A 13,251-nucleotide genomic window follows, 5' to 3' on the forward strand; every position below is an offset into this window, starting at 1 on the left:
TGGCGCATTCTGGACGTTTTCTCCGATTTTGATATTTTATCCGCAGAGCGTCCCCCGGGAATATTGTAATGTGTTGGAGATGAAGTCTGATTTCTTGTATTAATTCTCGCACTTTTTCAGCTCCACAGATGTCGGAGTCCCTGAGGTTCCGCGTTGCTCCAATCCGGTTCCGAACGGCCGCCCGCCATCATCTGGCCTCAGCATTTTGGACCGACTCATTAAAACCTGCCCGGTATGGCTGCAGCTGTGCATGAGCCCGAAGCAAGCGGCGTCCATACTCATTGAAGAGACACCTGGGGTAGGTGGATGTGCTTGGTCTGTCTGCTTTTTTAACCACTTTACGCCCCCCCCCCCCCCACCGTACATATCCTGCAGCAGGGTGGCCGCTCTGCGCGGATCACGTACCTAGTATGTGGCATCAGGGAGAGTCAGTTTTCAGCTGCTGGAGGAAGAGTTCTGCAATTGTTGTCCATCACTAATCCCCCTCCCTGTGTGGGCCCCCCTGTGTGCTCGGGCCCCCTACAAGAGGACTGGTGCCCCCCCCCAGTAGGTGATCCGACACTTCCGAGTCGGGGGAGCGCATGATTGGATGTAGGGGGAGCTGATTTATGGGTACCGTGGACTCCGTGCCTGCTGGCACCCGCCAATCATTAGAGAGCCAGAATTGGTGATCTAAAATGAGGCAGTTCGCCGTTCTGTCAGGAGGGAAGGCATTGATCCTGTGTCTCTGCAAAGCAAGATCCATGCCTTCCCCTAGTAAAAGCACCCCCCCCCCCCACAGTACACAAACACTGGCTAGGCACACCATCAGGGCTGCTTATGGAAATTGCGGGGCCCCGTACAGACTACCAGATAGTGCCCCCCCCCCCCCAAGAAAATGTTAAAGCTATAATTCGCTAAAAATACAATAAAATCAGTATTGGCAGATTAGCAGACCCAAATACAACATAACTCACAGAATTCCCGCTAAATCTAAAAGACAAAACTGAGTTATCCAGTTCTGGACCGGAAGGATTTGCCCCCTTATTGACCAGGGCATTTTTTTTGCGATACGGCACTGCGTTACTTTAACGGAAAATTGCATGGTTGTGCGAAGCTGTACACAAAATTGGTGTCCTTTTTTTTTTTTTTTTCTCCCCACAAATAGAGCTTTCTTTTGGTGGTATTTGTTCACCTGTGCGATGAATTCTGGAAAAAAAACAGCAACTATTTTTTACATTCTGCTATATAACATTCCCCAAAAAAATATTAAAATCTACATTTTTCATACATTTAGGCCAATTTGTATTTCTGCTACATATTTTTGGTAAAAGAAAATCACAATAAGCATATTTTGATTGGTTTGCGCAAAAGTTATCGCGTCTACTAACTATGGGAAAGATTTATGTCATTTTTATTTATTAGTAGTAATGGCGGTGATCTGTGATTTTGTGGGACTACGGGGGACAGATCGGACCCCCTAACTGACACTTTTGGGGGGACCAGTGACATTACTACAATAATCGGTGCTAAAAATATGCACTGTTACTGTAATATTGACACTGTCAGGGAAGGGGTTATACTAGGGATGATAGAGAGTTAATTGTGAGCCTAGGGGGTATTTTCTAACTGTATGGGGGCGTGGCTTGTGAAATGATCATAGAGACCTGTGTTCCTATATAGAAGGATCACAGGCGCTCTGTGATCATTCCAGGGAGAACGGTCAGCTGTGTTTACAACAGCTGCCCGTCCTTCTCTCTCAGTGGGGAGCGATTGCAGGTGCCTGGCGGCAATCGTGGCCGCTGGTCCCATGGATCGGCATCCCCACTGCCTAGTGGGGGCGGGAGCGCGCCCCCCCCCCCCCCCCATCTGTGACCCTGCACACTGTTAACCCTTTGATAACCAGAAGGTGTCATTATACAGTGACAGTGCATGACTGCGGAATTGTCAGTTAATCCCTTTGAGATGTTTACATTCCTTGTGACAGCAATAAAAGTGACCAAAAAAAAAAAATTAATATTTAAGGGACAGTGTAAAAAATAAATAGTAAAAAAAAAAGAAAAATGAAAGCGCCCCGTCCCTCCGTGCTCGTGAGCAGAAGTCACGCCTGCATATGTAAACGGTGTTAAAAACACATGTGAGGTATCGCTGAGATCATTAGAGCGAGAACAAGATTTCCTCTCTAAACTGGTAATCCTTAAAAGTTTAAAGCGCCGCCTATGGAGATTTTTAGGTACCGTAGTTTGTCGTCATTTCACGAGTGTGCGCAATTTGAAAGCGTGACATGTTGGGGTATCTATTTACTCAGTAAAACATCATCTTTCACATTATGCAATAACATTGGGCTAACGTTGCTGGGTTTTTTTTTCTTTTTTTTTTTTTATTTGAGTGTATTTCTTCCAAAAAAATTTCATTAGAAAGACCGCTGCGCAAATACAGTGTGACCTAAAATATTGCAATAAACATCATTTTTTTTTTTTTTTCCCCTCTAGGGTCTCCTGCTAAAAAATTATATATATATATATATATATATATATATATATATATATATATATATATATATATATATATATATATATATATATATATATATATATATATATATATATATATATATATAGAATATCATTTTTTTTTTATATACAGTGGGTACGGAAAGTATTCAGACCCCCTTAAATTTTTCACTCTTTGTTATATTGCAGCCATTTGCTAAAACCATTTAAGTTCATTCTTCTTCCTCATGAATGTACACATAGCACCCCATACTGACAGAAAAACACAGAATTGTTGACATTGTTGCAGATTTATTAAAAAAGAAAAACGGAAATATCACATGGTCCTAAGTATTCAGACCCTTTGCTCAGTATTTAGTAGAAGCCCCCTTTTGATCTAATACAGCCAGGAGTCTTTTTGGGAAAGATGCAACAAGTCTTTCACACCTGGATTTGGGGATCCTCTGCCATTCCTCCTTGCAGATCCTCTCCAGTTCTGTCAGGTTGGATGGTAAACGTTGGTGGACAGCCATTTTTAGGTCTCTCCAGAGATGCTCAATTGGGTTTAAGTCAGGGCTCTGGCTGGGCCATTCAAGAACAGTCACGGAGTTGTTGTGAAGCCACTCCTTCATTATTTTAGCTGTGTGCTAAAGGCCCGTACACACGTACCGATCGTCGGCATACAAACGTCGGCGGACGAAAGATCTGCCGATTGTACGCGTGTTAGTATGGTGCCTCCGACAGATGTCTGCGCACAATCCGCGGACAAAAGTCTTTCGTGCAAACATGAAAATTTTTGTCTGCGGACACCAGAACGGACGATTGTTCGCCTGTCAGTACAGAATTCGGCCGACAGACCGCAGATTTGCAAGACTGGGCATGCTCAGAAAATTAAAAACACAGGGAAAGTTAACCATCACATGACATCACTTCTGCAGTCAGCTGAAGTCTGCAGACAAAATTCTTGTGCTGTCCTTGTGCTGTCTTTGCACTTTTCAACAGACACCGACATCCCGGGGAGAAAAGACGAACATTTGTATGCCGACGATCGGTACGTGTGTACGGGGCTTTAGGGTCATTGTCTTGTTGGAAGGTAAACCTTCGGCCCAGTCTGAGGTCCAGAGCACTCTGGAGAAGGTTTTTGTCCAGGATATCCCTGTACTTGGCCGCATTCATCTTTCCCTCGATTGCAACCAGTCGTCCTGTCCCTGCAGCTGAAAAACACCCCCACAGCATGATGCTGCCACCACCATGCTTCACTGTTGGGACTGTATTGGACAGGTGATGAGCAGTGCCTGGTTTTCTCCACACATACCGCTTAGAATTAAGGCCAAAAAGTTCTATTTTGGTCTCATCAGACCAAAGAATCTTATTTCTCACCATCTTGGGAGTCCTTCAGGTGTTTTTTAGCAAACTCCATGCGGGCTTTCATGTGTCTTACACTGAGGAGAGGCTTCCGTCGGGCCACTCTGCCATAAAGCCCCGACTGGTGGAGGGCTGCAGTGATGGTTGACTTTCTACAACATTCTCCCATTTCCTGACTGCATCTCTGGAGCTCAGCCACAGTGATCTTTGGGTTCTTCTTTACCTCTCTCACCAAGACTCTTCTCCCCCGATAGCTCTGTTTGGCCAGACTGCCAGCTCTAGGAAGGGTTCTGGTCGTCCCAAACGTCTTCCATTTGAGGATTATGGAGGCCACTGTGCTCTTAGGAACCTTAAGTGCAGCAGAAATCTTTTTGTAACCTTGGCCAGATCTGTGCCTTGCCACAATTCTGTCTCTGAGCTCTTCAGGCAGTTCCTTTGACCTCATGATTCTCATTTGCTCTGACATGCATTGTGATCTGGAAGGTCTTATATAGACAGGTGTGTGGCTTTCCTAATCAAGTCCAATCAGTATCATCAAACACAGCTGGACTCAAATGAAGGTGTAGAACCATCTCAAGGATGATCAGAAGAAATGGAAAGCACCTGAGTTAAATATATGAGTGTCACAGCAAAGGGTCTGAATACTTAGGACCATGTGATATTTCAGTTATTCTTTTTTAATAAATCTGCAACAATGTCAACAATTCTGTGTTTTTCTGTCAGTATGGGGTGCTATGTGTACATTCATGAGGAAGAAGAATGAACTTAAATGATTTTAGCAAATGGCTGCAATATAACAAAGAGTGAAAAATTTAAGGGGGTCTGAATACTTTCCGTACCCACTATATATATATATATATATATAATAGAATATCATTTATTTATATATATATATAATAGAATATCATTTATTTATATATATATAATAGAATATCATTTATTATATATATATATATATATATATATATATATATATATATATATATATATATATATTAGAATATAATGTTTGGGGGTTCTAAGTTATTATCTAGTAAAAAAAAAAAATACTGATTTTTAACTTGTAAACATGTGTCAGAAAAAGGCTTAGGCATGAATGGGTTAAAGTAAAGCAGTGCCATATCGCAAAAAAAATGGCCTCATCAAGGGGGTAAATCTTCCAGAGGTCAAGTGGATATACCCAGTGAAGTGACTGGCCTCAGGTGACACACAGATGAAACCAATCCTCCTGCATAAGTTGTACATGTTTTATCTGCAGTCTTCTCTACATCCATTTAAACTGCAGAATTTACAAAGGATCTCTCAGCTCTGAAAAGCAGGGGGCGGGGAGCTGAAGTTACATCAGTGAGGTGAGCTCTGAGAGCTGATTGGAGGGAAGGGAGACCCCCCTTTACCCTTTACACAGCACACAGGAACAGAACTGAGGCTGTAAATCACAGGCTGTGTGCTGGGGCTCCCTCCCCTGTCACCATTTTTCTCTTGGTGTCAGAAAACTTGTCAGAAGTGACTCATGCTGATAGCGGAGGAAGGAGGCAGCAGACAGAAATGACCCTTAGTGCTCTGGACTGATACAAGTACACACTATAGAGGGAAATGCTTTGCTCATATTTCATGTCTGAGGTTTACAACCACTTTAAACACTGCTTTAAGGACATTGTTTGTGGAGGGAGGGGGGAGGGGCTGCTTCCTGCAGGGTGCCCTGGATCCCCGGCATTGTGTCGGATAATTCCTTTTTAATATGAGGTTTTCCTTGGAAGGAATGTGAGGAATTGTCTTCCACCCACAGCCTTCATTTCCAGATGTGTCCTCTATAGATCCACCATCGGGGGATTTGCGTCCGGGCAGAAGGTGGAGTTTCACTTCATTTCAATGCCTTACAAGAAACCTTAAGGAGGAATCTCATTGGTCACTGTGGGCAGCTCAGATCATTTGTTTACTTTTTATTAACTACTTCGCTCCTACATATAAAAAAAAAAATCTACCTTTATTTGCTAGAAAATTACTTAGAACCCCCAAACATTAGATAGATTTTTTTTTTTTTTTTAGCGGAGGCCCTACAGAATAAAATAGTGGGTGTTGCATTTTTTTTTTTTATATCGCATGGTATTTTCAAACGCAATTTGTTTGGGAAAAAAATACACTTTAACCACTTCTGGACCGGAAGGATTTGCTTCCTTAATGACCAGGCCATTTTTTGCAGTTCAGCACTGCGTTACTTTAACTGACAATTGCGCGGTCGTGCGACGCTGTACTCAAAAAAAAAAAAAATTTTCCCCCTTTTTTTTTTTTCTTTTCCCCACAAATGGAGCTTTCTTCTGGTGGTATTCGATCACCTGTGCGATTTTTATTTTTTTGCGCTATAAACAAAAAAAAAAGAGCAACAAATCTGAAAAAAACCCCCCCAATATTTTCACATTCTGCTATATAACATTCCCAATAATAAAAATGTAAACATCAAAATTTTACTTTTTAGGCCAATTTATTTTCTGCTACATAGTTTTGGTAAAAAAAAAATCGCAATAAGCGTATGTTGATTGGTTTGCGCAAAAGTTATCCCGTCTGCAAACTAGGGGAAAGATTTGTCATTATTTTTTTTTTTTTTTTTACTAGCAATGGCGGCAATCTGCGATTTTTTTTTTTTTTATCAGGACTGCGACATTGCGGCGGACAGATCGGACCCCTAACTGACATTTTTTACACTTTTGGGGGGGAGCAGTGACATTACTACAGTAATCAGTGCTAGAAATATGCACTGTTACTGTAAAAATGACACTGGCAGGGAAGGGATTAACCTAAGGGTGTTCTAGGGGTTAAATGTGAGCCCAGGGGAGTGATTCTAACTGTGTATGGGGGGAGGGATTTGTGAGATGATCATAGAGACATGTGATCCTATATGGAAGGATCACAGGAGCTCTGTGATCATTCCAGAGAGAACGGTCAGCTGTGTTTTTTACAACAGCTGACCGTTCTTCTCTCTCAGCGCGGAACGATCGCGGGTGTCAGGCGGCAATCGCAGCCCCGTGCATCAGAGTCCCCGCTTCCGAGTGGGGGCAGGAGCGTGCCTCTGGTGGCACATGCTCGCCCACTAGCTGCAGGCGCACGACCGACGTAGGGCTACGTCGGTTCGCGCAGGAGGGGCTGCCTGCCTCAGTAAAACTGCAGCGGGTGGTCTGGAACCGGTTAATGAATTTAAAAAAATAAATAAATAATACAATTTTTTTATTTTGTTTATTGTGAAAACTGATGTTACGCCAAGTAAATAGATACTTAACATGTCACACTTTAAAAGTTGCGTCTGCCTGTGGAATGGCGGCAAACTGCGGTGCTTAAAATTCTCAATAATGCTAGAATTATTGCTCTCGCTCTAACGTTAGCGACAATACCTCACGTGTGGTGCGATCACCGTGCGTGCGGGAGTAACGTATGCGTTCGTATTTGTGCGTTAAATTTTTTTTTTCATTTATACAAATTTTTATTATTACTACTATTATTATTTTATACACATTTTATTTAATTTTATTATTATTATTATTATTATTATTATTATTATTATTATTTATTTATTTTTTTATTAATTTTATTGCCTTTACAAGTGATGAACATCTCTTGTCACAGCATGGATCGTGACCGGTCCTCTTTATGGAAAGATCTGGGATCTGTTAGACCCCAAATCTCTCCTCTGTCCTCTAATGCAGCCAATCGGACACAGGTCTGTCTGATTGGCTGCTTTCCTGGCAGGACGTCCAGCATCATGTAGCACTTTTTCTTCCTAGCCTGACTGTCCCTGTTCAGTGACATCCATTTATTCATTCATTTATTGGATTTCAGTTCTGACAATCATGTAGACTTCGCATCACATGTGGGTCTCACCTAGGGCGGTCTTTATGCAAATGCAGCCTAGCCTGTCTGGGAACGCCCACTCCTCTAGACTAGCATCCACCTATTAAGGCATTTTGATATTTGCATAACTCCTCCCACTGATTGCATTCGGACTGAAAGCCGGTTCACGTATGTGCAATGACAGACATCGCATGTGATCCGTAGCGCACTGCTCTGCAAATCACATGCGATGTCTGTGCGATGCAAATTCAGCCATACAGATTGTATACAGATTGTATGGCTGAATTTGCATCGGATTCGGACTCAACTCACACAGGACCCTTTTTTTGGTCCACACCAGAATCGGATCGCATGGGTGTTCATGAGGGGGGAGGAGCAAACCAGGGAAGGCAACATATTCGCAGATTAAATTTCAGCTTTATTAAATACAGAGCAGGCAGGGAGTCCGGGAACCAAAGGCGTTAGCAAAATGGTTAACACTCCTCTCTATGACCTATGACATCACTTCCGGTTCTCAGGCCATGTAAACATCATCTTTGTGTGTTTGTTTTTTTTTTTTGTTTTTTTCTAAAGCAAAATATAAAACTTTATTTTTTTACTTTAAGCCCCCATTCACACTGGGGCGACGCTACTTCGCACCGCGACCTCCGAGGTCGCGGTGCGAGCAGCGCGCCGCTACCTCGGAGCGGCCGCCACGGACTTTGTAACATTGAAGTCTATGGCGGTCGCCTCCTGGTCGCCCCAAAGAAGCTCCGGACCCTTTTTCTGAGTCAGAGCGACTTGTGTCGCTCCTATCAGAACGGGTCCGCAGCTTCCCTATGGGAGGCGACCTGCGGCGACCTGTGAGGCGACCAGGTCGCCTCACAGGTCGCCCCAGTGTGAACGGGGGCTAAGTCCCCGTTCACATGCAGGCGACGCTACTTCCAGGGGCGACCTCCGAGGTTGCGGTGCGAGCAGCGCGCCGCGACCTCGAAGCGGCCGCCACGGACTTCATAACATTGAAGTCTATGGCGGTCGCCTCCTGGTCGCCCCAAAGAAGCTCCGGACCCTTTTTCTAAGTCGGAGCGACTTGTGTCGCTCCTATTAGAACGGGTCCGCAGTTTCCCTATGGAAGGCGACCTGCGGCAACCTGTGAGGCGACCAGGTCGCCTCACAGGTCGCCTTAGTGTGAACGGGGGCTAAGGGGAAAAGGAGAGATTTGGGGTCTCTTCATAAGGCCTCTTGCACATGATACTCCTGTTTAAGCATCTACTGTTTCAGATGTTTTTTTTTCCCCTGTATGTATTTACGCATTTTTTTGGCGAAATACGCTTTCACACGCAGTCTCGTGTTCCTCTTCTGCACAATTTGCCTTTTTAAGGGTAGAGGAGCGATTTGGGGGTCTTTTAGACTCCAGATCTCTCCATAAAGAGGACCTGTCATGCTGTATTAATTTTACAAGTCATTCTTTGTGATAGCAATTAAAGTGTTTCAAATTTGTGATCAAATTTTATTTTTTTAAAGTGACAGTGTAAAATAAAATACATTTTTTTTCAAGCGTCCTGTTGCTGTGTGCTAATGTTCAGCAGTGAATGCATATGTAAGGTACGCCCAAATGTGTAAAGGGTGTTTGCACTCTTGTGAGGTATCGCTACTAACATCTGAGCAAGAGCAATAATTCTATAAATTTTTTTAAAAAAGTGCAAAAAAAAAAAAATTAAAAAAAAAATGTTTAAAGCACTTTCCTGTCCGCTTGCGCTCATACACTGAAGCAATCAGATGCGCAAGTCGTGCCCACATAAGTAAACGGTGTTTGCACCACACAAGTGGGGCATCGCCACAAACGTCTGAGTGAGAGCAATAATTCTAGCAGTATACCTCCTCTGTAGCTCTAAATGAGCAAACTGTAGACATTATCAAAGCATCGCCTATAGAGATTAAGTACCGTCATTTTTGTCATCATTTCACAAGTGCGCGCAATTTTAAAGAGTAACATGTTTGGTATCTATTTACTCGACATAACATCATCTTTCATATTATACAAAAAAAAATGGGGTATATATTATTATTATTATGCTTTTTGCTTTTTTTTTTTTTTTTTTTTTGTTCATTAAAGTGTATTTTTTTTCCCCACAAAATTGTGTTTGAAAGACCGCTGCTCAAAAAACCGTGTGGCATAATAAATTGCACCGACCGCCATATTATTCACTAGGGTCTCTGCTAAAAGAAATAAATAAATATATATATATGTGTGTGTGTAATATATATATATATATATATATATATATAATGTGTGTGTGTGTATAATATATATATATATATATAAACACACACACACACACACACACACACACACACATATACATATATATATATATATATATATATATATATATATATATATATATATATATATATATATATATATACTTGTAAAAATGCTGTCCGAGAACAAAGTCTGGTAAATGTGGCTGACAATATTCATGTCTTCCAGGTCTTCTTAGTCACTCGCGATGTGGAAGCCAAGTGCATGGTCCTCTGGGTCCGCTTCTCCGAGCACAGGGACCCCGCTGACGTCCTGCGTTACAACATCCGGGAAGAGAAAACAAGTAGGTGACCTCTACAGTCCCTTCCATTGTACTGACACCTGTGCATGGAAAGCCAACAAGAAGGTGCAATGCATTGTGGGAATATACTGCATAGGATTGCATGCCAATTTCATGAACATGTTTACTATATTTAAATGCACTAAGTGTCACTAAACCCACATCCTAAAAAAACGATGAATAAATGGTGTATAAGTGCCCGTTCACATATGAGCGACGCTACTTCGCACCGCGACCTCCAAGGTCGCGGTGCGAGCAGCGCGCCGCGACCTCAGAGCGGCCGCCACGGACTTCATAACATTGAAGTCTATGGCGGTCGTCTCCTGGTCGCCCCAAAGAAGCTCTGGACCCTTTTTCTAAGTCGGAGCGACTTGTGTCGCTCCTATTAGAACGGGTCCGCAGCTTCCCTATGGGAGGCGACCTACGGCGACCTGTGAGGCGACCAGGTCGCCTCACAGGTCGCCTTAGTGTGACCCGGGACTTACATGCTGTTCATACTCGCTGAGATTTGTTTTCTGTATTCTGCAAAATACCTGGTTGATCCTGCTGCTCTGCCTCCCCCTTCTGTCCTCAATTCAGCCAGGGATTTTGCAGCTGTGGTGGCAACTCTGCACATGCTCAGTTTTCAGTGAGTTTCTATGCTGAGCATTTCCTCCCTATCACATCTGAGAAGCCCATGTGACTATAGAGTCACACATGTGGGTGTATACACAGTGGTAAATGACAGCCCACTTCCTCCCTCATCATCCATGCCCACTAACCAGCTAAACACAATGGGGGCAGAATATTGCATGTAGATTGATGAAGGCTTCACCTCCCTCTTATTAAGACAGGCTGGAGGGGAATGACACTGCCTGTGACTAACAGAAATGGATGGATATGGACCCTTTTTTGCATGTGTGTGTGTGTTTTTTTTCTCTCTATTCATTTATATGGAACATTATGATTGATGTGTGTATTTGTAATTGTAGCACTGAATAAAACAGAAAAAAAATAAATGCTGTGTAACAGAATAATGATTATACAGTAAACCCTCCCCCCCCCCCCCCCCCCCATCGCGGTTCAGTTTTTGCAGTCCCGGTATATTGCGTTTTTTTTTTTTTTTTTTTCTGTAATGTTGTTTTACTATATAAATCATTGAAGATTAAATATTTTTGTGTTTTCCATAGCTCTTGCTATGTCTCTCAGTATCTTTTATGTGTTTAAATGAGTTTCTATTGTTTTAAAAGTGTGTTTAAAGACCTTTAAAATGCTTTTACACGTACAGTGACAGTAAAATAAACATGCCTACAATGCATTTTAATAGGGTTTTTCTATTTCACGGATTTTCACTTTTCGCGGCTGGGTCCGGAACGTAACCCCCGCAATGGAGGGGGGTTTACTGTACATTTTTTTTTTTTTTTCTAAAAAAAAAAAAAGTGGACCCTATTTTTTTATTTTTTTAACCCTAAAATGTTTAATTCAAATTCTATGTGACCCTTTTCACTGGGAGATGTTTTTAAATTTCTGTTTAATTTCTGTAGCACATATTATTAAAGCTCGGGGAATGAGGGGATGCAGCATGAGTGGCCATGTGCTTTCAGGCAGGGTTCTCTTTGAATTGTGGTAGTCCTGGCACTTTTTTGCATTGTTTAAAAACAGCGTGACGTAAACTGGAATTCCCCTTTTACTATAAATGTGTGTTTAGAAGAACTGTCCCCATTACCATCATCCACTGCCTAGTGAGCCTCTCTAGATTGTGTCAAGGCTAGAGCACCACCAACTGGCCTTTAGTGGCATTGCAGCAGGATCTACAAAGACGCCTGCAGACATCAGGAAATTGTGCTCATTTCTGAAACTTCTGTTCATTAGCGAGGAACTGGTGAAAATCCCTTCCACAATGACTTCATTTTCTAGTGAACTGACGGGTTCCATTTTTTATGAGTGTTGAATTTTGTCTTGCAAAATTACAGATTTTTTTCTTAATGTTGCTAAATACATTTAAATGTAAAAAGTTTAGTCACCCGAGGTCAACTGACATATTGTATTCATAAGTAACAATGTGCAATTTTTTTTTTTTTTTTTTTTATTTGGGTGGTGTGGTGAGAGTTTAGAATTTATGTCAGGTTTTATTGCTTAACTATACAAAAAGCTCTGAGAGCTACAGAAATGGTCAGAGACCAAAGTGATGTCTGGTTAACCACTTGCTATTTATAAATCTCCTGGACTTCAAGTGGTATCTCCTTTTTTGTTTTGTTTTTCCCTTTTTTTTTTTTTTTTTTTTTTTTTTTTTACCCCCCTTTTTATATAAGTACATTATTGGACTTCCAAAAAAAAAAAAAAAGGAATGCAAATGTCCTAGCATTTGTATGGTCCTAGTATTGTGGTGTGGACTTTGGAGGGAAAGCCCTTCAAAAATCTGTGTAATTTAGTATAAGGAGGGAGGGGCTGTTGATTTATAGCTACTGGGGGGAGGAAGTTACAAAAACTGTCTTGGCTTTACTGGAGAGTAGAGCATTCTTTAGCAGTTGGTGGGCACCAGACTGGTACTCTTATAAGATAATCCAAATATTAAATAGACAACGTGAGTTGGCCTATTTGTAGTAAATGTGAAAACACCTCCTGATGGTCCATCAAGCTATATTTACCCATCCATGTTCCCTCCTCACAATATACCTGGATGATAGGTGACCGTGCCTCCTGATGGCCTCCCAAAGGTAGGCTTGTCATCCATGCTCCCTCCTCACATTATACCTGGATGACAAGCGAAAGCACTTCCTGATGGCCCATGAAGGTATACTCCACCATCCATGCTCCCTCCTCATATTAGACCTGGATTACAGGTGACAGCACCTCCTGATGGCCCTCTTAAGGTATACTCACCCACACATGCTGCCTTCTCACTTTATACACAGATAACCGCAGCTCCTGATGGCCACCCAAAGATACTTACCCATTCAGTCTGCCTCCTCGCTTTATACCTGGATGACAGTTTAAAGGACCTCCTGATG

At 42.2% G+C, this 13,251-nt stretch overlaps 1 protein-coding gene across 2 annotated transcripts in view; it reads left to right on the forward strand.

The window, feature by feature from the left end:
- Window positions 1-13,251, forward strand: part of RIN3 (Ras and Rab interactor 3) — a 116,145-nt gene that overhangs the window by 52,639 nt on the left and 50,255 nt on the right. For both annotated transcript variants that reach the window (XM_082275440.1, XM_082275439.1), the window contains exons 2-3: window positions 121-298; window positions 10,150-10,264. In XM_082275440.1, coding sequence (XP_082131566.1) covers window positions 121-298; window positions 10,150-10,264 — 293 coding nt within the window. The remainder of the gene's footprint in view (window positions 1-120; window positions 299-10,149; window positions 10,265-13,251) is intronic.

This window comes from Pelophylax lessonae (assembly GCF_965119305.1).
Source record: "Pelophylax lessonae genome assembly, chromosome: 13".
NCBI lineage: Eukaryota > Metazoa > Chordata > Amphibia > Anura > Ranidae > Pelophylax > Pelophylax lessonae.